The sequence below is a fragment of the Herpailurus yagouaroundi genome, unplaced genomic scaffold, assembly GCF_014898765.1.
Source record: "Herpailurus yagouaroundi ecotype Mexico unplaced genomic scaffold, PumYag 28, whole genome shotgun sequence".
NCBI classification, from domain to species: Eukaryota; Metazoa; Chordata; class Mammalia; order Carnivora; family Felidae; genus Herpailurus; species Herpailurus yagouaroundi.
In genome coordinates, this window is record NW_024412376.1 from 6,153,763 (window position 1) to 6,180,107 (window position 26,345).

General features: G+C 48.4%; 1 protein-coding gene across 7 annotated transcripts in view; it reads left to right on the forward strand.

Annotated features, from left to right (window-relative positions):
* FGFR1 (fibroblast growth factor receptor 1) overlaps positions 1-26,345 on the forward strand; it is a 52,031-nt gene that overhangs the window by 792 nt on the left and 24,894 nt on the right. For all 7 annotated transcript variants that reach the window (XM_040455759.1, XM_040455829.1, XM_040455626.1 and 4 more), the window contains exon 2: positions 7,802-7,977. In XM_040455759.1, coding sequence (XP_040311693.1) covers positions 7,890-7,977 — 88 coding nt within the window. In that variant the 5' untranslated portion in view covers positions 7,802-7,889. The remainder of the gene's footprint in view (positions 1-7,801; positions 7,978-26,345) is intronic.

The following is a 26,345-nucleotide window of genomic DNA, read 5'->3' on the forward strand; positions in this document are numbered from 1 at the left end:
GTGTGTGTGTGTGTGTGTGTGTGTGTGTGTGTGTGTGTGTGTGTGTTGCATTCCAGCCCATCTCTTTTTAGTCCACCAGTGGGGACTCACCCCAATTCAGCAGGTAGCTTTGGGTGGAACGGTAAAAACCCGAGGTATTTCTGAGTCCTTTCCCACCCCGGGGAAGTCTGGGGTCGGAGTTGCGGGTGGGTGGATGGGGATATGAAGAAGGAAGGAAGTGGAGGGGTAGGTTAGCCTCTCCTCGAATAGGTTTTAAGGAGGTGTCGTCACCAAATGGCTGAATCGGCTGTAGCGGAGAGCGAGAAAGGAATTCCCTTTTCCAGAGGGGGTTCTTCTACTTAGTCGATCTCAGAAAAGGTCGGAAGTTTGGGGAAGGGAGGGCGCCCAGCGGGTGATGTTAAGCCCCATTATGGGGTCGGGTGGGGGGGGGGAGGGGAACGTTCAGTTCCAATCTGGTTCTAGGAGGTGGGGGAAGGGATGAGGGTTTTGCCCGGTGCGGTTCACTCGGCAGCGCTGCTTGTTGCTTCTCTGGCTCAGACCCTCTGCCCGCCCTGCTCCCGCCTCCCGTTATGTTTGGGGTTGGGAAAAGAGGAACCCTCGTTTGCAGAGGAATTTATTGGCGTTGTAGACGGAGTTCATTTAACACATATCCTATGAAGGCAGCCAGACACCTTCGCGCGGGGGTGGAGGGGGTGGTAGTGGTTGAAGCTTGCTTCTTTCTGGGCCCAGAAGCTATTGGTCCACCAAAAAAATTTCTGCGGTGTCTTTTTCCCCCAACACTTTTTTCCCCCATTTTCCAGATGTAGCAGCTGCATCTGGTTCCGTTTCGCCCCACACCGCAGCCACATTAACATCCCTCTCCCTCCCTTCCCCCTCACCCAAATTAAAACTGCTGTTCTTCAACTTGTCCTTACCACCTCCCTCTTTAAAAATTTTTTGAGACTGGGAGAGGAGAAGAGAGAGTTACTCTGGATCCCAAGTTATTTCGAATCTGATGGTGGAGATGCTGTCTAGATTGTGCCGGAAAAAGGCGTCGTGGGAGATGGGGCCACGATTTTAGGGGCGGTGGCACTTGGGAACGGTTCTGCTGGAGGTGGCCTCTTTGGCCATGGGTTTGACCCAGAACTGGCCCTGACGGAAGTTTCTGGAACCATAGCATTCCTTTTTCCGTCCCTTCAGTTAGAGCTGGAGCAGCCAGGGTTTCTGACCCTGTCCGTAGCTCGCCGTCGGTGTCTGACCGCCCCGTGGTGGCGTCACGCGTTCCTTTTCCACCCTCCCTGGAGCGAGCCTGGGGCGCAGCTGCGGAGGGCATGGGAGGGGGGCGGCCGCTGTTGCTGCTGGGGGCTCTCCTTGGGCGTTTTAAAGTCGTTCTGTGGGCTGGAAACTGAAGTGAGACATTTTACCTCTTAAGGGCTACAGGGTTGAAAGCGCGGCGTTGGATTGTTGAGGGTTTGTGTGTGTGTGTGTGTGTGTGTGTGTGTGTGTGTGTGTGTGTGTATGTGTGTGTTGTTTTTGTTTTTGTTTTGTAATAGCCTTTGAGGTAGGAAAGCACCTTATGGTCCAAAGTTGCGGGAGGGTGGGGAGAGTTGGTCGCTCTCACCCTCTCTTTTCCAGTCTCTTTCAAATTGAAAACACTTCTCTGGTTTCCTCCTTTGGGCGGTAGTTTGGAGGCTGTAATGAAATCGCACTTTCTCTAGACATGGTAATTAAGGTGACTGTTTCCTCCGCAGATGTGCCCTGCCCTTTGCACCTCCGGACCAGCGCTTTTTTTGGAATAGCGTCTAAACTGTAGAACCTTAGCCTTGAGACTGTTTAGCAGAAAGTGGCCATTTTCCCCCTGGGCCCAGCCTCCTGGTTTCCTCTCTGAGGCTTTAAAAGCTAAGTAGCAGGGCCCTGTGGGACGTGTCTCAGCCTAGCTAATTACCCCCAAGCCTGGGTCATCTCCTTTCCTTCCAGTGACCAAGGGAGAGCCATTGCCAACTGTCTGTCCTGATGGCCTGCCCCTGTAATGACTTGTTTATGTATTCCACCCCACCCCAGTTGGGAGAAGCTCCAGGGCTGCCGCTGACCCCTGGAGGAGCACAGGGTGTTTGGGGTCAGGAGGTTGCTGGGGCCTGGCTCTAGCAGGGTTGGTTACATACTGCATCAGTGACAAGCTCCTTGAAATATCTGTTGCATTCACTGTTAGTCATAGCCAAGTGTCAGCTCTTTAATGAGGGCCATCCGGATGGAGAGCCACTTGGACATGTGTGCTTTCACTGCCTGCGTTTACCGTGCCTGTACAAATGCCCATTTTGTAGACGTTTTCACAAATGGGATTTGGGCCAGAGGGGGCACCACTTACTTTGGTTCCAAAGTAGACAGCCTTGGGTACTTCTTTTCCTTGGTCAAAGTTCCTTGAACTTAGAAAGTTCAGTAGAAGAGTAAGTGAAGCAAAAGCACAGGAAGAAATAGAGTAGGAACATTGCAGATGCTGTTGTCCCTCGTGTCTTGAGGGAGATTAGAGTACATCAAGGTATACCTAAGCCTGAGCTAGCTTGGACTCCAGAGGGCAGGAAGAGCACACTGAGCATTGAGTAGGCAGATTCCAGCCATGGAAACCCAAGGAAAATCTGCAGGTTTTTGCTTTTGGTTCTATGCTTTGTGTTTGGGGCATTGACCTGAAAAAAAGACTCCTAAAGCAGGGGATTTGCTCCCATGAGCCAGCTTCTCTGAACACACTCTACTTGCCTCCATTTTTAAATCTCTTTCATCAAAATGGCTGTTAGGGAAGAGCTTCCTGAGAAAGTTTGAGCCTGCTAGAGTCAACGAAGGTAGATAGAATGTCTTGTTCTGAAAAAGCCTCATCCCTTGAGATGAGTTTAATTTCCTCTTGGGAAATTTGCCTTGCATTTGTCTTCCCAAGAGCTTTGTCAAAGGTCTGGATGCACCAGGGACTGGTGGGAGTCCAGATGTAGAGCTTTAGAGAAGATTCTGGTGTTTCCAGAGAGGATTAAATTCCAGACTTGGGCCAGCATATGTGCTTTTTTCCCTCAGCTTGCATTTACCTTAAACAGAAATTCTCTGTCACTACCACTTCTTGCAATTAAAGAAGTTATATTTGGTCTTCCCTATGCCCTTCCCCCCCCCCCACCTCCCAGGTAAATAGCTGTCACTTGGGTGAACAACTCCAAGAATATGGTGAATATGGTGGTGTTCCACCAGTCCATTTTGTCTTCAAAAGCAAGGTTTCCCAGGTTATGGTGGAGCAATTAGTATTTCACTTATTAATATTAATTTTTGGTATACCTCCCTCCCAAGGACATTGGACACATTTTTTATAAACACTCAACATTTATAGTGTTTCCATTGGGGCACCTGGGTGGCTCAGTCCGTTAAGCGTCTGACTTTGCCTCAGGTCAGGATCTCATGGTTCCCGAGTTTGAGCCCCGCATTGGGCTCTATGCTCTCGGTATGGAGCCTGCTTTGGATCCTGTGTTCTCCTCTCTCTCTGCCCCTGCCCTGCTGTGCTCTCTTGCTCAAAAAATAAATAAGTAAATAAAATATTGTTAAAAAAAACAGTGTCTCCCTTGGACCAACAAAAATTTTACAAGCTGAGCTGCATAACTTTTTTCAGGTGTCTATTAATTATTTGCCCTGGTACTCTCAACAGTGAGTAGAGAATACTCATTTTGGGGGAGTGCGACCATTTCTGTTAAGAAGTCAGTCTTCTTCCCATCTAAAGGGATGAACGTTTTGATGTTACTTCCTCAATTCTGAGGAATCAAAATGTTTAGAAAATGTCTCATTTGGTATTTTTTGAGATAGAGTTTGGCTGGCTAAGAAGGAGTACTTGACTATTGCTTTTATGTGGCATTGGCAACCTCTTTTCCTCAAGACTATCTGGGGGCGCCTGGGTGGCTCAGTGGGTTAAGCGTAGGACCCTTTTCGGCTCAGGTCATGATCTCACGTTTTGTGAGTTCGAGCCTCGAGTCAGGCTCTGCACCAGCAATATGAAACCTGCTTGAGATACTCTCTTCCTGTCTCTCTGCCCCTCCCCTGCTCTCTCTCAAAATACGTAAACTAAAAAAAAAAAAAAAAGATCTGTATCAGTTTCTTTTCAATCAGCCTTTCCTTCATTCACTTACTCATCCAATTAACAAATGTGTCAGCATCTGCTATGCAGATCGTGGGTGCTAAGGGTATTAAGCGAAAGTTAGTCAGGCAAAGACCCTGCTTCTTAAGGAGCTTGCGATCCCATGATACTTTGGAAATTCGGAGGAATGAGAGCCTCAGCTAGAAGGCTCAAGAAAGACTTGTGGAAGAGGTAGGGGGCTTTTTTTGTTTGTTTTTTGTTTTGTTTTTGAGGTGGGATTCAGAGAATAAGAAAGCTTGGCCCATTAAAGATGGGGGAAGGGCAAAGAAGAAGGCAGAGCACGAAGATCGCCTAGGATCATGCTGCCCCATAGAAATAGAGCACAATGGGTGGCTCAGTCCATTAAGCATCCGACTTCAGCTCAGGTCATGATCTCATGGTTTGTGGGTTTGAGCCCTGCATCGGGCTCTGTGGTGACAGCTCAGAGCCTGGAGCCTGCTTTGGATTTTCTGTCTTGCTCTCTCTCTGCCCCTCCCCAGCTCACACTCTGTCTCTCTCAAAAATGAGCATTAAAAAAAAAAAGAAATAGAACACGAGCCACATGTAATCTTAGATTTTTCTAGTAGCCATGTTTGAAATTCAGAAAAAAGAAACAGGTGGAATTCACTTTCATTAATTCATTGGTTGAGATTTTAATAATCTATTTAACTTAGCCTCATAAATCCAAAATGCTATCATTTGAACATGTAACCAATGTAAAAAATTATTGATGAGATACTTTACCTTCCTTTTTTTCACACCCAAGGTTTGAAGTCTGGTGTGTATGTTTCATTTCTAACACGTCCTAATTCACATTAGCCACATTCCAAGCAAGTCCTTGGCAGCTACAAGTGGCTAGTGGCCATTGCATGGGATACCTAGGTCTAGAGGATAGGGTTTGAAGATAGATAGTGAGAAATACCTTTGTAAAGATAGGAAGTTTGTGTCTTCTGCCACCAGTTACCAACGTCTCCTGAGAGTGCTGGCCAGGAATGACTCAAAGCACAGTATCTATGATTCTTACATGGATTTGTACTTAGGAGAGGGCAGGTTCTTTCACCCATGCTGCCCATATGATCTCTTAACCACCTGTGATGGAGGCTGGGCAAATACCTCCTCCAACAAGTGGGGAAATGCAGAGGTTGTGTCCCCCCCTCCAGTCCCCAGTTGAGGACGACCTCTGTGCCCAGGTGGGGTTGGTGGGGGGGGGGGGTGCTTCAGGTTCCTGGAGACCTGACTGGTTTGAGAGAGACTGAGGGTAGAGCCAGCTGCAAGGTCTCTGAGGAAGCTTCTGAGTACACCTGCAAGGCTGCAGGTCACATCTGTCCAGCAGTGAAGGAGGGAGACTGTCCCTAGGAGATTTTAAGAATTCATTAATTAGTAGAAGGAGAGGGGGGTGTGGTAAAGGAAGAGGTGACAGTTCTAGGGTCCCAGACACTATTGTGGAACGGGGACCCTTCTCATTCCAGGGGTTGGTGCTGGGAGGCTGGGTTTTCTTGACGTCCTTTGTTTCACAGATGTGGGACTGGAGGCCCAGAGAGAAGCACCTTTTTGGGGTTGAGCTGGAGAGAAGCAGCTAGAAGAGTTTGACATGCACTGGTAGCAGAGCTGAGCACAGCCAGCCACACCTGTGAGGGAGCCGGAGAGGCTTTTTGGGGGACAGAGTGGCTGAGTGGTGGTGGAAGCCACCTGTCTGCTGCATTGAAAACAAGCTTAATCGCCTCAGCATGGTACCACCCTTTCCACTGGATACTGAAAATTCATTCATTACTCTGGCAGTTCCTGTGATGCTTAGGTTCTTAGCCAGGGGTGCCTTTCTGGATGACAAGCCTGTATCTTTTGTTTGGTGTATCTTTGGGGGCATAATGAGATGTGGGATGTGGCTTACAGACGCCCTGTTGTAGCAAGCATCGCTTCTGTCCCAGACCAGGGACCGTGCCCCATCCTCGGCCCTTAGACGGTCCTAGACAGATCTCTGATCTGCTTCCAAGGGTCTTCTCTCAGGCGAAGGAACTGAGGCGCTCCCATCTCCAGAGCTACCTTGGGTCTGTCCATGTCTGCTTGGTTTCTTTATGACACAGAGATGCTCTTTGGAGAAAATGGGCTTGCGCCAGATAGAGCCAGATTTGCTTACCCCTACTTGCCCCCTGGGCCCTGTCCTTTAGCATTAAAAACGAGTGGTGAGTGTCCCAGTGCTTTTGCCTACCAGCTGCATAGCCAGGAGTAAAGTACTCGACCTCTTGGAGTCTCAGTTTCCCCATCCCTTAAAGGGGAATAGTAATTCCTACCTCCAAAAGTGTATAGTGAGGAAGAGAAGATGTTTTATAAGTATAAATTTTACCTAGTACATGCTTCATGCATAGTAGGTGCTCAGTAAATATCCTGTTCTGTCTCTTCAAGTCCCTTTCCTAAATTTAGAACATTGAAAGAGAAATGTTTATTTATTTAACGATTTGAAGTTATCAAATTTTAGTAAAGCCCTGGAAGGAAGCTAGTGGTAGTACATGCCTCCTCCCACTAGCCAGCGCCTGTGAACGAAGCCAAGAATCTGGGGGGTTTTCTGCCAACCGGGACTGACTCACTCATGGGGACTGACTCACTCATGAGGGGCCCTGTCTGCTCCAAGGAGGCAGGGCTGAAGCACCACATTAGGGCATGTTCCGGAGAAGTGGATTCTCCAAATAACTTGGATGGTTCCTTGGAGCATTTAGGACAGAAGCAACCTATAATATGGAGACGTCACTCCTACCCCAGTCCAAACAGGGCCCAGAAAGTCTTAGCACTTGGTAAATGCTTAGCAGCAGCAATGATCCTGTCCTTAAGACCCTCAGTGGGTATTTAAAATTTTACCACTCCAAACCTGAGGAGGGTAAGGGGCTAAAGTCCGTGCTTTTTGGAATGGGTCCTGGCAAGGACCTTCGTATTCTTCAGCGTAACCATTTCTGCTAGACATCTTGCAGCGTCGGGGAGGGGCATTGCGTCCACCTCGTGGTTCTGTGCTTTGAGGTCCTTTATGAGTTGGTGAGAGTTGTGTTCTGTCCATACGGGAACTTCATAGAATCAGAGGTCCCTGCGATGTGTGTGGTGTTAGAGACCCAAAGAAAGAACCCAGGAGATCACTCACTGCAGCTTCCTGGTTGCACAGGTCCAGAGAAGGTCAGCGTTGTACTGGTTTCCCAGTCCTTGGTTTGTTCCAGAATTCATCTTCTCTACCCCTCACCAAAGGGCTGGTTTGCTCTGGAGGAAGTGCAGTGTGTACTGGGAGGGGCACCAGCACGCAGGGGCCTCCCGCAGCCCCACCACACTCTGCGGAGCCCTTGCCTGTGAAGGGGCGGAACTCTTGGGGGTTTTCACCAGGCTCTTTGCTTTCCCAGCACAAATCATCTTGGGGCTTTTGCCTTGGAGGACTTCACGACAATTTTCCCAACAAGGCTTGCCATGTAGCCCACACTCAGGAAGTAGTCGGAGAGCTGAATTAAAGCACTGTTTTGTCTAATTAAGGCCTATAACCTCAAATTCAGTATTGGGGCAGGACCACAGTTCCCTTCTTTGTGTCTTAAGAGTAAGTTTTTGCTTTAAGCACCCTTCTGGACAGGGTGACTGTGCGACCCACTTTAACTCCTTTTTCTCCTTATCTCCCCCCTCCCACGCAGACTCTCCTAACTTTTTGGTTTGTTCTTTCCTTAGAGTCAGCTTGAAAAGGAGGATCAAGCTCAAGACGGAGTCTCCATGGAGGTGTGGAGCCTGGTCACCAACCTCTAACTGCAGAACTGGGATGTGGAGCTGGAAGTACCTCCTCTTGGCTGTGCTGGTCACAGCCACACTCTGCACTGCCAGGCCAGCCCCGACCTTGCCCGAACAAGGTAAGGCACGGGCTGAGGGGTCAGCCTGGACTCCTGGGCCTCGGAGACCTGGCAGGCTAGGACAAAGGTGATGTTGTGGTTGACCGGGAAGGCAAGGCTCCACCCCGGATGGAGCAAAGGGCTCCTTTTTGTAGGAGAGGCTTCCAAAATACTTGGGCTGGTTTGCACTTGGCTATAAACACACCCAGCTTCAGCAGAGGCTGGGGTCATAAAGGCTAGTGACGTCCATTTGCCAGAGGTGACCTGCTTAGGGCGGAAATATATGCTTTTCTCTTCCTGAAAAAGAACTTCTGATTGGGATCTAAGAGCTGACTCCCCAACCTAGATGACATATAAAATGGGGCACAAGTGACCTATGAATTTGTTTGTTTAGCACTTGGATGTTGAGGGGTGTGGGAGCTTGATAAAGACCTCTGGCTTCTAGAAAATTGTTCCAAAGACAATTGTTCCATCTCCTTTGAGGGCTGGCAGTCATGGCCACGTGCCTGCCATTTTGTCGTTCTTGGCCATGTCTGACAGGCTGTGGTTGGAAGCCTGCCGAGCGGTTTGCTTTGGATACGCACCACTGGAGGGATTTCAGAGAGATGGAAAGCCAGGGAGCATTATGGTGCATGGATGCTCCTGGAGATCTATAGCTTCTTACAAAGTCGGACATTATTAGTAATGAGAAGGACTTGCTCATGGGATTTACTGGAATTGTGAAAGTACTTCATGAAGGTTACAGGTATATAACACACCTAGTGGCTTTCAGGGGCCTGTGAGAACCCACTGTGAGAACTTACTGCTGCCAAAGGGTAGTGTGGCTTGTGACTCGGTGGCTCATCACACAAATACGAAGGTTGGCAGGCAGTGGGCGAGAGGCTCAGGTGTGCATGTGAGGTAGTGGCTGAGTTTAAAGAACCATCAGTCTCAACTGTCAGGACCCGTTCGAGTGATAAATCATGAGTGAAAATATTTGTCTACTCTCATGGTGATGGGGAAGATCACATGAGACTTTCTGGAAGGTGTGCTTGGGTGGACCACACAGAGTAATGTTGCATTCGGAGACAGAACTGAACGTAAGACTTGAGCTAGAACGTGCCAGAGACCCAAAGTGGGAGAGATCGTCTCTGCCCACAGGGAGTTTATTATCAGGGAGATAAGTACAGAGGTAACTAAATACAAGGTAGACCGTGTTTTAACCACACAGTGGAGTCATAACAATGCAGTGGGAATGCAGAGGAAGGGGAGAGCAGAGAGCATTTGAGATGGGTCTAGAGGGATGGGTGAGGGTTTGTTGGATGACAGCCAAGGGGGTTGGTTTGGAGGGGAATGGAGGGCATTCCAGGTAGACTAGCATGAATGAGGGTGCTGAGGCAAGATGTATAAGGTGTATACAGAATGACTTGCCTGGTGAGTAGGTAGTTGTGGGGAGTAATACCTGGAAGAATTGAATTGCGTTAGCATATGGAAGGCCTTAACACCCTGCTAAGGACACTATGCTTAAACGAGTAGATACTGGGAATAAATGGGTAGATACTAGGAATCTCAAAAAGTTCTGAGCAGGTAATGATGTGGATCCAGCTTTCAGAAAATTAACTTGGCAGTTGAATTTGGATAGATGGGAAGAAGAAGTCTGTGTTTGAGTCCTGCTCTGCCATTTAATATCTGCATTACTTGCTTTGACAAATTACTCAAGCACACTAAGACTTAGTTTGCCCATCTGTTTTTTCTTTTTAATGTTTTAATGTTTATTTATTTTTGAGAGAGAGAGAGAGACAGAGTGTGAGGTGGGGAGGGCAGAAAGAGAGGGAGACACAGAATCCAAAACAGACTCCACGCTCTGATCTGTCAGCACAGAGCCCCTTGTGGGGCTCGAACTCACAAATGGTGAGATCAGACCTGAGCCGAAGTTGGACACTTAACCGACTATGCCACCCAGATGCCCCTTAGTTTGCCCATCTTTAAAATGGGGACAGTAATAAAGCGTTAAATGAGGTACCCAGATAAGACACCTACAGGTAAAGTTTTGGTAGTTATTACTGCTGTTACCACAGTTGCCAGACAGACGAGTTAGCTGTTTGTTTAGCTGTTTGTTTTGAATGTCTAGCTAGAGGAAGGAACCAGAGTGGGGGGCGTGAGTTGTAAAGGAAGGGAAAACCAGCAGACACTATAGAAATAGAATCTGTGGTTTTCAGTAGGTTGGCTGTCAACTCTGGGTGATTCGAGACAGAGACAGAATGAAAGTAAAAGGAGTGAGTTAGGGCAGAAGGTTTATGAGGAGCAGAGATTTGGATCAGCCACAGTGTAGACGGTAATAAGGGAGTCCAAAAAGCAAGGAGGGCTTGGATGAGGTTTGAGAATATGAATTTATGTTGGGCCCTAAAGTGCTTTTTTTTCTTTTCTTCAACTTTCTCTATCAAACTCCTTTGCCCTTGAGAAATGGAGAGTGGAGTAAGTGAATGGTATGGGTCTCGGGCCCAAGGAATTGTGGGGTGGGGTGGGTGTGGAGAGGTTCACTGAATCCACTGGCTGTGGATCCTAACTGAGAAAGGAAGTCCAGGCGGTGATAGATGGTGGAGCCAGGGGGCTGAAGGTTTTGATGAGGAGGAAACACAGGCCAGGAACAGAAGGGAGGGAATAGGGAAGGTGGAGGGGGCTATTAGGAGGGCTCTGCAGCAGTGAAGACTTAAATTAAAACCCCGTTTAAAAAAAAATCAACTGAGGCATAATTTACATTTTGAAAAATAACATCCATTTTTTTTTTAATATAATTTATTTTGAGAGAGAGCACAAGCAGGGGCGAGGGCGCAGAGAGAGAGAAGGAGAGAGAGAATCCCAAGCAGGCTCTGCACTGTCAGTGCATAGCCCCACTCGGGTCTCAAATCCACAAACCATAAGATCATGACCTGACCCTAAATCAAGAGTCAGATGCTTACCCGACTGAGCCACCCAGGTGCCCCAATACACCAATTTTTAAGGGTATAGTGTCTTTTGATAAATATAATGTCCCATGTGACTACCACCCCAGTCAAGGTAGGGAACATTTTCATCACCTCCAAAACTTCCCTCTGGCCCCTTTGCATTCAGTCACCTATGCAGCATTGACCCCAGCAACCGCAGATCTACTTTCTGTCACTATAGACTAGCTTTGCCTCTTCTAGAATTTCACATAATGGCATTATGTGGTGACTGTGTAGCCATTCCCCGGTTGATGGCCACTTGGGTTAACAGGTTTGGTTATTATTAATAAAGCTCCTGTGAACATCTGTGTGTAAGTCTCGTGTGGACATAAGGTTTGCTCAGTTGCCTTGGTTTTGATTTTGGCACCACTTCTTACTGTTGACTCTTGGGAAAGTTCCTGTGTGTGGAACTTCTATAAAATATAATGATAATGAACATCTGCTCCCAAGATCCAATAAGAATGTGTGCAGAGCTCTCAGCACAGTGCCTGGCACATGGTCAGTGGGCAATAAATGACGGTTGTGAGTGCTTTTTCCTGGGACCCCACAGAAGACAGCACGTGGTGAGGGGCTTGTTCCCTGGGTGGTGTGGAATGCCTTAGGACACAGATGTGGAAGTCCACTGGACTCCGGGGACGAGTCCCAGATCCCTGTTTGGTTAAGTCCCCCTGTGGGTGCAGTGTGGCTCTTTCACAGAGCTTTACCCCTCCTGAGCTTTGTGATAGCAAAGTACGTGCCCCCCACAGTCTTCAGAGAATTGTTGGGAGGTCATTAGGGAAAATCTGTCCCTGCGCTTTGTAAACCATAAGGTACCCCACAAAGGTAAAGTATCACTGTATGGTCTTGGCCCTGCTGATTATTAAATAATAATGCTGCTATTGTCCTCAGAAAAGACTATAATCTGTGTATAAAGGGTTTGTGCAAAAGTTTAAACCCCAAACTCTGCTCCCACAGAGAGCTTTTCCCCTTCAGAAGGGCCTTCTGTAATTGTGTGTGTGTGTGTGTGTGTGTGTGTGTTGGGAGCCCCTCCCCCAGTCTGCAAATGCTCCTGAGGGAGTGGGGAGGGCCTGGAGTTTCTGGCTGTCCTTGGAAAGTTGATTTAATAAGGGTTCCAGGAAAACCAGCCTCCCTTGGTCCCTCCCTCTCCTTTCCTTTCTCTAGTTTGGGATCGTAAAGAGGCTAAGCTTGTTTCAGAGCAGGTCTTGAGGAAGGAGGGAGAGGGAGTTGTGTGGAAAGACTAAACCTGGGTCATGGGTGGAGGTGCAGAAATGCGCCTTTAAAAAGAGAAATACTGACTTGAAAGACATTTTGAGCTTGAGGAGGGTTGTGTCTGTGTATTTTTCTCTCCTTTAGAATAAGACTTGGAAAAGCATGTGGGTGAATCCAAAACTGCTTGCTTCTTGCAGTTGGGGCTGGGGGTCCTGCCCCCTTTCCAGTAGTAACGTGGGTTAAACACCCCAAACCCCATGGTCAAGGGGACAGTGTGAGACCTGCAGTCTCAAAATACTTGCGTACATACTCAGAAACCTGCAACTAATAAGCGATTTAATGGGCTGGGGTTTTCCTGCTCCTCCCACCTACCCAGATTTGAAGGAGTCTGGTGGCCGGTTGAAGGGGGAGAGGTTACCCCTAATGGAAAAGCCGCACGTTTCCATTGCTGGCTGCAAGCCCCTCGATGCCGGGCGCCACAAAGCAAGGCTTTGTCTTTGTGTTCCACAAAACCTGCGCCCGTGGCGGGGTGGCTACAAGCAGTACCAGAGACATTGCCCCAGCTTCAGGTGGGAGGGCCCCCGGCCACCCCAGACAACCCACCAGGGGGTCCCACAGCTGTCTTTGGCCTTAAGGAGTATGCATTTCAGCCTGGCTGCAGGGGGAGCTGCAAATAGGTACCAGAGGGTATCCCACTGCCTGCCTTGGACAGGCTGCAGCTGACTGGTATGGCCGGGGCACCAGTGTCCCGTGGCTGTACTGGGGCACACATCCAGGAGCGTCCCTCTGCCCCCTCTGCCCCCCAACATCATTTCTTCCTGTCTGCTTTGAATGCACACTGGATGTTCAGGAGGAGTTTCTCCTCCCGCAGCCAGAAGGCGAGTGGAATCACATGGAGCAGAAGGCGACGTTGGGTGACCCACTTGAGAACAAGGGTGCAGGATTTAGGTCGGTAGAAATCTGTAGGGTGCTTACCTACCAGGTTTCCCCCGAGGATCCACTCTGTCCCACATCCTTTTCCCCAGAGTGGAGGCCCGAGTGTTTTTGAAAGGGCGTGTTTGCCAGTGTTCCCAGAGCTGAGCTGAACAGGGTGGGGGTAGGGAGACCCAGTGCTCAGCCTGTGAGAGAATGTGAAGGAGGAGCACTCACGTGTCCTGCTTGACCACGCTGGGCAAGTGCAGCAAAGCCACTCCAGGGCTGTGTTCTTGGCTCTGGCTTCTGCATTGCTACACTATTAGCTTCACTGATTTTCCACTCTGGCTTTGCCAGCCAGCTCCCCGAAGTCAGGGAGGAGGAATTTCTCAGGGAAGAACAAATGGCTGTCCAGAGCCCTTGCTGCGGGTGGGGGAGGGGAGGGAGCCCAAACAAAGAATCAGGCTGGGATTTTGTCACCTGGTTTCTGTGACTACCTAGTCTGGGGTGGGCGGGAATTGAAGAGAGAGCGCCAAGGATTCCTTTGGACGCTGTGGCCCCAGCGTGGAGGTAGGTCAGCAGGGCTCAGCCAGGGTGCTTGCTCCTGGTCAGGCAGAAGCAGTGAGTGATGGCTTGTGTCTGGGGTGGTGATGGATGGCCTTGGGAGAAGTGAGTTCTGGGGAGTCATTATCCGGGAGGGCCATGTCCGGGGTCAGAGAGCCTGACCAGCAGCTGCGCCCTGTTTTCACAGCGCCTGGTTCCTCTGAGGCCACTGGGAGCTCCAGCTCACCCTGTAGACACCACCTTTGCCTCTTCCTTCCTTCCCCGAAGCCTGGAAACGAGACAAGTGTCTCCCTGCTGACCGGGGAAAGTCCAGCTGCTCTGGCGCTCCTGGTCTCCCGAGTTCAGCTGCCCAGGCCTCCCTTTCATTCTGGAAAGATGGCTCATTTACAGACTTACTGCAAACATTCTCTTCTCTCTGCCCACCCACCCTACACCCTCCCCTCTGGCCCCAAGTGATTTAGCTGAAAGTTAAGTGCTCAACGGGGCTCTTAAGGGCCTGGAGTAAATCCCAAACTGTTTCCTCCCAGAGAGAGGCCTTCTGGAGCCCGGCTGCTCCTGACTGTGGAGGTTTGCTCTGACTTCCAGCTGGTGACAGCCAAGTAGGGGAGACAGTTGCCTGAAGCCCCCATGGTGGGCTTGTTGCCGCTTTTTTTTTTTAAATTTTTTATTATTTTTGTGAGAGAGACAGAGTGCGAGCAGAGGAAGGGGAGAAGGAGGCACAGAGTCTGAAGCAGGCTCCAGGCTCTGAGCTGTCAGCACAGAGCCCGACGTGGGGTTCAAACCCACATACCTTGGGTCATGACCTGAGCCGAAGTTGGAAGTTTAACGGACTGAGCCACCCAGGCGCCCCTGGGCTTGTTGCCTCTTAATGGTAGCTCCTGTCTCAGAGTTCCTCTTTCCTGGTTGTCAGTTCACTTGGACTCTCATCTTTCCCCTTGCCAGATGAGGTGCCCACTGCCTTCATTTAAAGACTTTGCCCCTTGCAAACTGGGCAGCGCTGGGGTGAGGCATCTGTCCAGTTAGTCCCAAGCGCTGAGAAAGATGGGCTCTGGCAGAGCTTGAAACTCAATCCTCCTTCCTTATCCCACACACTATGGCGTAGCTAAGCCTCCTGGGATGGGTTGTGTAAAAGGAGGTGAATGGTGGGGCAGCCGGCACCGCCATTTGAGCGAATGCGGCTGTGTTTCCCTGGCCCTGCACGTGCGGGCGCTTGGAGCCTCAAGTGGGTGAGAGGGTCAGGGAGTTCGGTGAAGACAGGCCTCAGTGGTTACGAGCTTGGGGCAGGGAGAGAGGTTAAAATCCACCAACACTGAACTTTCAAATTTGAGTTTAGTGTTTAGCCCTTCCTAAATTTTTCTGTAGGATTGAAAACTAGCCTCCGGCTGATTGTCCCTTCATTCTGTCAGTCATTCATTCATTAACAGATTTCTCCCTCCCTCCTTTCCTTCCTTTTTTTTTCTTCTTTCTCCTCCCTCCCTCCCTCCCTTTCTTCCTCCCTTCCTCCCTTCCTCCTTTCCTCCCAGCCAGCCAGCCAGCCAAAACAAGACTTCCTTTTCCTTCTTTTATACAATGTATTTATTCATACATAACCGTAGTTTATCCTGGTCCCTCAGTAGGAAATGTTCGCCCCTATCTTTTTCTCCTTTCACTTTTTGTAATTCCTACTCTTAGCTGAGGGTTTAGCTTGGATTTAGCTTGGGTTTAGCCTAAGGCATAGCTTGAGGGCCACCTACCCCTTGAAGCCTTCCTCTTGTCTCCAAATTAATCACTTCTTTTAATCCCTCTTTCTGTTTAACTTTTTTTTTTTCCAACTTTTTTTTTTTTTTTTTAATTTATTTTTGGGACAGAGAGAGACAGAGCATGAACGGGGGAGGGGCAGAGAGAGAGGGAGACACAGAATCGGAAACAGGCTCCAGGCTCTGAGCCATCAGCCCAGAGCCCAACGCGGGGCTCGAACTCACAGACCGTGAGATCGTGACCTGGCTGAAGTTGGACGCTTAACCAACTGCGCCACCCAGGCGCCCCTCTGTTTAACTTTCAAGCTGGCACTTTGCCTTAATGTTATATGGAGCTTTTTTAAAGTTTATTTTTATTTATTTTGAGAGAGAGAGAAAGAGCAAGTGGGGGAGGGCAAGAGAGAGAGAGAGAGAGGGAGGGAGACAGAATCCCAAGCAGGCTCCACACTGTCAGCCCAGAACCTGGTGTAGGGCTCAAACTCACGAAACATGAGATCGTGACCTGAGCCGAAATCAAGAGTCAGACCCTTAACCGGTTGACTGAGCCACCTAGGTGCCCTAGAGGTTTTTAACATATGGTTTGTTTCTTCCTCAGAGCAAAGTTCTGAGCAGTCAGAAAGAATATTTTCATTGCTCTTTTAAAACACAGCTATTTGATATGTCATCAAGGTTTACCATAGGAAATTTAGAAAATACAGACTTGTAAAGAGAAAAAGAAAAACTATTCCCATCATCTAAAATTAGTCACCGTTCACTGTGAATCTATTTCTTTAGACTGTTTTTCTTGCATTTATACAAATGTGACTTTTCAAATATGGAATTTATATGGCATATATTGGTTTTTAACTTAAGCACATAGGTTTTTTTGTTTTTTTAAGTAAGCTCTATGCCCAGTGTGGGTCTTGAACTCGTGATCCTAAGATGGAGAGGTACATGCTCTACCAGCTGCCCCAAGCATGTAGTATTTATTGCCAAGCAAAGAAAATTGTTTCATTGTGCTTAATAACTACATAGTATTCCATTGTGTGGGTGTGCAAAATGTATTTATTTACCCAGTCCTCTACTGTTGGGCATTTAGGTTATTTTCAATAGTTTGCACTTAAGTGAACATACTTTTACAAATAAAATTTGTCCATATTTCCAAGGATACTTACATTCTAAAAGTCTTGATTACATACTGACAAATTTGCCACAGAAAGGTTAAGCCAGTAAAACTCTTCTAAAATAATAATAAATACTATTTATTGCACCTTCACAGCCTGTCTGCTTTACATTTTTATATCTTTACACTGATCCCATGGCCATAGGTTTTACTCCCATAGTCAGATGGGGAAACTGGGATCCGAGGAGTTAAGTAACTTACCTGAGGTCATAGTTGGTGAAACATGGAACTTAGATTCACACTCAAGTAGGTCTGACTTCAGTATTTTTTTCTAGTCCCTAGAAAAAATAGTTGTTTTTTACACTATGTCCCTATATCAGATTGGGTTTCCCCCCAAAGTTCAGACAGACGAACATTTTTTTTTTTTTAATGTTTATTTATTTTTGAGATAGAGAGGGAGACCCAGAATCTGAAACAGGCTCCAGGCTCCATGCTGTCAGCACAGAGTCAGACGCGGAGCTCAAACCCACAAACCGTGAGATCGTGACCTGAGCCGAAGTCAGACACCTCACTGACTGAGCTACCCGGGCACCCCCAACATTTGGATTTAAACATTTCAATTTGCTGGGTCAGCCTTTCTCTGTCCCACAGGAATCAGGCCCCACCTCCCTTTCTGGGTAGGTGTGCAGTTGGGGTAAGGGCAGCTGAGATGCTTGCCTTGTAGCATTTCTTGTGTGACATTCTTCTCTCTGCTCAGAGGTTATGCATGGGTCATAAGTCTGTGAGCTGCCTAAAGGCAGGGGTTCCCTAGCCTAGAATATTCAATAGAACAAAAACCCCATGGAGGCTGCCTTTTCTACTGTAGCAGAGCCTTCCTACTTGGAGAAGGTCTAGGATCGGAGGTCCCCAAAGTGTCAGATGCCACACCTGAGTTTTCTTCGTAGGTCACACTTATTCTAGAATGTGGTGGTGTTGCCCAGACATACAAATCACCTAGATTGCTTCTAAAATGGTTGTGGTCCAGTGGTGTCTGCTGGGTGGAAATAAACATGTCAGAAGGGCTCACTGAGGCTAAAGCACTGGCATTGTTTTGAGGCTACCACTATGTATATTTTTAAGACATAAGGAAATACAGGGGTGCCTCAGTGGCTCGGTCAGTTCAGTATCTGACTCTTCATTCGGGCTCAGGCTATCATCTCACGGTTCGTGAGTTCAAGCCCCACATCAGGCTCCCTCACTGACAGTGCAGAGCCTGCTTGGAATTCTCTCTCCTTCTCTCTGCCCTTCCCCTTCTCATGCTCTGTCTCTCTCCCTCAAAATATATAAATAAACTTAAAAAAAAAAAAAAAGACATGAAGAAATACAAAAACAGGGACAGAGATCCTGAAGCTGTTGGTTGTCTTAGTGCCTACTAAGATATTCAACACATTAATGTTTTAAACAAAAATATGTATTATATTGTGGTTGGGCTAGTCACAAATAATTACAGGATTTAAAAAATCTAGGGGCGCCTGGGTGGCTCAGTCGGTTAAGCGTCTGACTTTGGCTCAGGTCATGATCTCACGGTTCATGGGTTCGAGCCCCGTGTCAGGCTCTGGCTGATGGCTCGGAGCCTGGAGCCTGCTTTGGATTCTGTGTCTCCCTCTCTCTCTGCCCTTCCCCTGCTCATGCTCTGTCTCTGTCTCAAAAATAAATAAATGTTAAAAAATAATTTTAAAAAAATCTATATTAATTTGTGGTATACTGTCTGAAGTGTGCCCCAGGAATAGGACATAGATGTATTAAAAGTTGTTTGACAAATATCTTCTTCCATTTCTGTTGGTAACTATCTGTGTAACCTGGGGAGAAAACACCAAAAGTCCCCCATTCAAGAGAGGCCAGGACAAATGCCTTCCCCTCCCCTAGCTTTACCATGGATCAGGCCCAGTCCTGGCCAGTGTTATCTTTTTTTTTTTTTTTTAATGTTTATTTATATATTTTGAGAGAGAGAGAGAGTAGGGGAGGGGCAGAGAAAGAGGAAGAAGGCAAGAGAATCCCAAGTAGGCTCTGAGCTGTCAGCATAGAGCCCTAAGGGGCTGTGAGATCATGACCTGAGCCAAAATCCAGAGTCAGATGCTTAACCAACTTAACCGACTGAGCCACCCAGGCACCCCCCCTGGCCAGTGTTATTCTTACCAGACATATGCAAATACAGCAAATGACTCGTTAAAGAAGTGTCATCAAAAGACTGCATCAAGTAAGGACATAAAACCGAGGTTATGAGGACATCTGCAAACGTAGGAGAGGGTCCTTCCCTAAAGTGAGGGGACAAATTAACCATCATTTGTGAGCTGTGATCTGTGCGATGTACATATACATTGTGAAGGCAGAGGTTTTGTCTTTTCACTTTAGCACCTTAGAACAAATAAATACATGCATGAACACACAGGTAAGGAACCACCCATTTTCTTTGTTTAAAAGATAACCTAAAATTTCCAGTTTTAAAAAAGGAGACAGTGCAGGGCACTTGGGTGGCTCAGTCGGTTAAGTGTCTGACTTTGGCTCAGGTCATGATCTCACAGTTTGTGGGTTCGAGCCCCATGTCAGGCTCTGTGTTGACAGCTCAGAGCCTGGATCCTGCTTCAGATTCTGTGTCTGCCTCTCTCTCCCCCACTCACACTCGCTCTCGCTCTCTCTCTCTCTCTCTCTCTCAAAAAAAAAATTTTTTTAAGTTAAAAAAAAGAGACGGTGGGAATAAAATCCTTTTTAGCGGGAAGATAAGGAAAATATGTAAGGAGTCATTTCTCCCACATCTGACACTCTTCACATCATCTCACGGAACGATTCTTGGGTGCTTGAGGCATGGCATCACCTGGTGGCCAGGCTCCGTTCCCACAGCTCTTGATTCTGAAGCAGGGCCCGAGGTTGGTAGTTCTGACAAGTTCCCTGCCCATCCAGGAGAATTTGAGAATCTCTGATGTTCAGTTAATTTCTCAAAAAAGTCTATAACGTAGGTGCTGTTTCCACGTCACAGTTTAGGCAACTGACCCAGAGAGGTCAAACACACACAACTTGCCAAGATTAAACAGCCAGTAAGTGGTGGGATTGAGACTGGAGTCTGGTGGGTATCAATGCCTGCAGCCCTAACTCCTGTACTGGAAAGGATGAGAGGCAGGAAGGTGGAATATCCGAGAGGCTGGAGAGAGAAAGACTAAGATAGGCGGAGAGGTAGTGGGAAAGGTGGAAGAAGGCTGAGTCAAGTTGCTTGGAGGTACTGGGGAGGCAGGGGTAGGTTGATCTGAAAGCCTTCCGGGAAAGAAGACTCTCTCCCCTCTTTCTCTGATGCGGGGCTTTAAGTCAATTATCACCGTCTTTGGAATGCTGATGTGCTCTCCAGCCTGTTAGAAGGGCCCTTTTGCATTCAGAAATCTCTGTTCCTTTACTGTCAAACTTTAGAGTTTACTTTTGGAATTAAGGTTTATTTTCCCTAGGTTTTGGGAATTAGCTCTTGAATCTTGAAAGAGTCAGCCTTACCTAACTACTGAATGAAGTTCTTCCTGTGACATTCAAAACTTTTACCGATGTCATTTGAGCAGTCAAGACTATATTAATGTCTGAAGGGTGCTCTTGGAGGTGGCATTTATTTTATTTTATTATTTTTTTTTAAATTTTTTTTTCAACGTTTTTTTTATTTATTTTTGGGACAGAGAGAGACAGAGCATGAACGGGGGAGGGGCAGAGAGAGAGAGGGAGACACAGAATCGGAAACAGGCTCCAGGCTCTGAGCCATCAGCCCAGAGCCTGACGCGGGGCTCGAACTCACGGACCGCGAGATCGTGACCTGGCTGAAGTCGGACGCTTAACCGACTGCGCCACCCAGGCGCCCCAAGGTGGCATTTATTTTATAAGGTGAGCCCTTCACTACCCTCAGCGCTTCCACTCCATTTTTGAAATTTATTTGCCTCGCTAGTTCTCATGGGGTAATAGATCATGAGTCAAAAAGGACAGTGAAATAAATCCCTCTAGAATACTTGGGCTCCCAGTTTTCTGTCAGTCACAGCCTCTTAGCTATTCCGCGTCCCCCATTCTAAGACTTCTTCTGGTGAGAACATGGGTCAAAGAGAAGCCATGAAGACAAGCATTTATTGAAGTGCTGGTGGCTGGAGATCTGGGACCAAAACAGAATCCACCCATCCACCCGTCCTCCCTCCTTCCTTAGAATGAGCAGGGGAGAGGCAGAGAGAGAGAGCGAATCTTAAGCACACTCAGCAAGGAGCCCAGGCGGGGGCTGGATCCCATGATTCTGGGATCATGACCTGCGCTGAAATCAGAAGTCAGATGCTCAACCAACTGAGCCGCCGAGGCACCCCCAGAATCCTCGCTTCTTAAGGCAAATTAACTTGCAGCCTCTTGCCTTTCCTCACACCAGAGAGCACTGTGTGCTCGTGGGGGCAGAAGGGGGTAGCAGTGAGTGATGCTCACTTCTTAAGCCCCAGCTGAAAATTGGAAAGTTAGAACTAGAGGGCACCCAGAGCTTGTCAGGTCCATCAGCTTTCCCATTTCACAGATGAGGAATTTGAGGCCCGAGGGAGGAGATGACTTCCCCAGGGTCACACAGTTAGTGGTAGGGCCAGTTGTCTGAGTGATTTCCACTCAGATGTTCTTTCCACTGCACCCAGCCAGTTACACCTGTGCTTCAAGCAGGGTTTGGGGCTGAGTGGTTTTCACAAGGGTTTCAGGCTAGGCTCGCATCCCTTAGGACATCTGGATGTTGACATTGCCCAGATAATGTTGACATTATCTCTCTCCCTGGATTCTGATTGTTCAAGATCCTCCCGACTGAGCAAAGGAGTCCCCAGTGTAGATATTGGTCCCTAACCTTCCTCCAACCAAGCCTTTGGTCCTCCTCCTTCCACCTGCTCGCTACCTGACAGCCATACCGTCTCAGGTAGAGAGATCCCTGAAGCATGTTCTTGTAATTTCTTAAAGAGCCCTTAATGCTGAACTTTCATGGTGTGTGTGAAAGAGAAAAATGAATATGTAGTATGTCAGTGTATCCCCTGAGTCCTCACTGTCCTGCAAATCTGTGGAACAGACCAGAAGTCCCAGACTTTTACATTTCGTGAGCCAGTAAAAATTCCTCCCAGTTTTTCAGAACCTACATAGGGTTAACAACTCATTTTGCTACCTAAGAACATTTTTTTAAAAATTTCTTTTAATGTTTATTTTTGACAGAGAGACAGAGTGTGAGCAGGGGAGGGGCAGAGAGAGAGGGAGACACAGAATCTGAAGCAGGCTCCAGTCTCTGAGCTGTCAGCACAGAGCTGGATGTGGGGCTCGAACCGTGAGATCATGACCTGAACCAAAGTCGGACCCTTAACGGACTGAGCCACCCAGGTGCTCCATGTAAGAACATTTTTAAAAACCAACACTGTTCACTACCATTACTTTCTTTTTTTTTTTTTTTTTTAACTGGGGTAAAATACACATAACATAAAATTGACCTGTTTTCACCAGTTTTAAGTATCCAGTTCTATGGCATTAAGTTCATTCATGTTGTTGTCCCACCATCACCATCATTGTCTCCAGAATGTTTGCATCTTCTCCAATTGAAGCTCTGTTCCCATTAGACTTGAATTCCCCATTCTCCCCTCTCCCAGCCCCTGGCAACCACCTTTCTACACCATTTTATTCTCTTTCAAAAAAAAAATTTTTTTTAACATTTATTTATTTTAGAGAAACTGAGCATGAGCAGAAGAGGGGCAGAGAGAAAGAGGGAGACACAGAATCCGAAGCAGGCTCCAGGCTCCCAGCTGTCAGCACAGAGCCCGATATGGGGCTCGAACTCACAAACCGTGAGATCATGACCTGAGCCGAAGTCACTTAACCGACTGAACTACCCAGGCGCCCCCACCATTTTATTTTTAAAGGATGCTTATGGCCTTTATTTTCATAATGTAACAATAAGAGGCATTTCTTTAACATTGAGAAAAAGTAACCTTATGAAGAGCCCATTCCATGGCCCACTGCAGTAAGTGACCCCTGTACACTGTGTGACCCAGACCTGCCATGCAGTGATCGGACTGGACACGGGGAGGGAAGGTGGCAGGTACACTGGAGTGCTGAGAGTTTTGGTGAAGCATGCTCTCAAGCACCCACTGAGGTTTTGGTGGGGGGGGGGGGGGCGCAAAAAGCCAAATTCTGGAACAGCTGACTCCTTCACTAATTCATCAGCAAGTTTAGGGAGCTGCAATTTTTTTCCTGCCCAGCTGCTGGTGCTTCCTTCCCCAAACAAGCTCGGCTGAGTGTGGGGGAGGGGAAGCCCTCCAAGGGGCCCTTGTAGGGGGCGCGGTGGGGGCAGGGCTGTACTTTCTTTTCTTTAAGGAACCTGACCGGACTTTAAGGTCAGAGCACGGCAGAGTGGGAGCTGCAGGGTTACCTCTTCCCTGTTGATTCATCTCACTGTCCTCCTCCCCCAGCCTTAATGATCTTTCCATTACAGAACCCAGACCAGGAAGTGCATGACAGGTCGCAGCTGCAGACACATGGCTGGGAGGCCTGGGCTCCGAGCCAGTGGTGGGAGGGTCTGAGCTCTCTTTACAGCAGCGGGACCCTACACACACACACACACACACACACACACACGCACGCACGCACACGCACGCAGGCAATCACGCATGCACACACTCAGGCACTTGAGCTAGTTCAGTGGAAGGTGTTCTGTGTTGTAACAGTTGGTGGCCAGTTGTACTTTTGCTTTGAGTTCAGGACTTGATTTTTACTAAAGGCAGAAGACCACCACCTGAGTGTCCAGATCCCCTCAGCTTACAACCCACACAAGTGGTCCTTACTGGGTTTGGGATTCTTTCAGGGGGGGTTTCCATCATTGAGCAGAGGCTCTTTGCTCCTTTTCCCAAAACAGGACCCATTTAATATGGCTTTAGAAGCTTCCCAGATGTCCAGGAGAGTTATTAGGCATAGTATTAATACCTCCAAAATTGTCGGTTTTTCTTATGATTCTATCAAAATGCAAGGTTCAGAACCTCTTTTGGGGGATGGTTTAGTTGCAAGAGCATGGGCTTTGCAAACACACAGTTCTGGGTGCAAATCTTAATGAGCAGAGCCTCCTCTGACCATCTTCTTTGGGGATGGCTCCTTCCACATGCAAGTTTGCTCAGGAAATGTTAATTTACCCTCAACTGTGTCCTGGGGGGCAGTTGTCACACAGGAGTTTCTGTCTCCACCGCCAGCTGTGTTGTTGGCTTTCTTCCCTGAATCTGCCAAGGCCGGATTCCTCTGGTGCCAAATGTGAACCCCGGTGACACCAACTTCTAGGAACTGTGAGCTTAGACCGCCCTTCCCCGTAGCTGCGGGGCACCTCCCTTTGCTCTGGGGTGAGTGGGCTCTGTGCTTCCTGCGCCTCTTAAGTGAACTTGCCTCAGAGCAGCTAAGGTAGGCGGGAGAGAAGCATCGCGTACTGACAATTGCTTTGGGAAATGGGGATAGGAAGAGATTTCTTCGGGCTCCATCCGTAGTGTGTCAGTAAATATTTGGCGAGAGAGCTTTTGCTGGCAGAGAGGAAGAAGGGAAGTTTCTTTTAAAACAGCTCTTGGGCACATTCCTTTGTTAATCACTTAATTACGGTCCTTCTCCCCAATGGGTGAGTGCTTTGCCCTTGGTGGGAGGTAGAGGGGACGTGGGGGACACGGGTGCTGATGGAGGCACAGTCCTCAGGAGGGGGAAAAAAAAAACTACAGGTATGAGGAACCCATAGAACCCGGCGCGTGGGCTCGAATCCTGGACTCCATCCTGACTCTCATCTGGTTGAAAGTTTACACAGACCTCGCTGGGCTCAGGGCGCTCTCGGCTGGGGTCTCCCGAGTGGGGTTCTGCGTGCCTGGGCCTCCTCCTGCCCAGATACTGGGGAGCTGTTTTGGGGGGTCTTGGGGCGGGCGCGAGGCCCCGCGCTGAGGCTTTGGCCAGCGCAGGCGGCTCTACACTAAATTACAGTGACGAGGTGGGACACACAAAAGACCAAAATCTTTTTTTAATAAAAACAAAACAAAACTCCGGCCCCAAGCCCCTGGGCTGCTGAATGGCGATGGCTTCCTGTCAGGATTAGCCGGGCCGCCTGGGCCTGTGTGCACTGCCTTTCTCCTCAGGAAATACCTTTAGTAAGCCCCGGTGGGGTCCCCATGGCAACGCGCGAGGGGACCTGCTGACAGAGGCCATTCAGCCCGCCATTGTTCCTCGGCCCCTTTGTCGGGAGCTGTATTGCTGCCCCTCTGGCAAACACAGCAGTTTGCACCGTTTTGTCAGGCTGAATGTGGAGTTTTTACATTTTAATGGGTTCTTCTGGCAGTGGCCCATTTGCATGCAAAATGTTCCCTCGTACTTCTTTCCCTTTTTTTCGATTAAAAAAAAAAAACCTACACTCCAAATCTCCTGGGTCGGTGGGGGGACTGGTGAATGCAGCCGGATCAGGGTGTCCGACCCTGCTAATTGATCTGGTGTTCTGCCTCCCCTATCACACATGCCTGTGCTCCCCATTTCTGCAGCTTTCACTGTATGTTGGGGATATCGTGGGCACAGGGAATCCTGTATCTTTAGGGCTTCCTCTCTGTACCCCTGGTTGTAGGAGGATAGTCATTCCCTGGGATTTCAGTGAGATCCCCACTCTGGCCTGGCCTTGCCAGACTAAAGTAAGTTTTCAGTTCCATTTCAAAGCCAAAATAACGTAATAAAAAACCTCTGCAGAGGGCTCCCGGAGCCCTGCCGCGCTGTTCTGTGTTCCTTTTAAGTTGCCTTCAAAGCCACCCGGAGTTCCTCCCCCACCCACAATTGCCCCCTCACTTATCTCTGGGGAGTTTGTGCCAAAACTGTAAACATTCCTGGACCACCAGTTCCCCCATGTTACCGAAGAGAATGGGCCGTTCTCCCCTAATTTTCTTAACCCAGAAATCTAAAATCAAAAGGATTTCATAAGGATGACAGCAATCACGACCCCGAGACAACAGGTCTGGACTTTGTTAAGGGCTGGTTATCCTTTGGAATGTAGGATGTCGATGACACCACTCCTCACCACAGAGGGTAGAGAAGATGCATATTTATGGGACCAGCCCACAACCAAGCAGCATGAATAAGCACAAGATAAAGTCGTGAAAATCCGTACGTCCTAGGAAGGCACATTAAGAATAGGACGAAGATTGGAGTTGGGGGTGTCTCATAAGAGTGAGTCTTAAAGTCTTAGAGGAGTGAGGGACAGAGCGGAGAAAACAGGCATTGTCGGAGAAAGCAAAAATAAGAAGGCCAGGGAGGGCAGTGGCTTGGCCAAAGAGGCTAGGAGATTGGACAGCTGAGGTTGGGAGGTGTGGTTGAGGGGCTCCAGATGGTGGAGGAGGAGGAAATAAACCGAGGTCCCCAGGAGTGTGAGGGCATGGAACGCAGGGCGCCCAGGCAGAGAGGTCAGGGCTGGAGAGCTGGGGGCAGTCGGATGTGTGACCAGGAGAGCTGGCCCCTGTGCCTGATGTTCTTAATCTTCCGCAGCAGAGTCAGGCAGAGGTCATCAGAGGTCATCAGCTCCGCTGTAAACTGTATTCAGAGGTGAGGGTCTTAGGGCAAGAGAAGGTGTCAGGTGACCCAGAATTGAGCCAGGGACACAGTGAGGGAGGGACTGTGCTGTCCACCTGTGGCCAAAGCCACAGTAAGTACCTCGAGTGGGTCACCTGTCACTGTCCCAAGTGCTGAGTGGAAAGTGTGACACTGTGGAGGGGCCCAGGCCCTGGCAGACCCAGAATCGAGAGCCAGCGCTGATCCCTGTTTTGTGACTTTGAGAGAAGTCCTTCAATCTCTTTTTTTCTTTTTCTTTTTTTTCTTTCTTTCTTTCTTTTTTTTTTTTTTTTTTTTTTTTTTTTATTTTTTTTT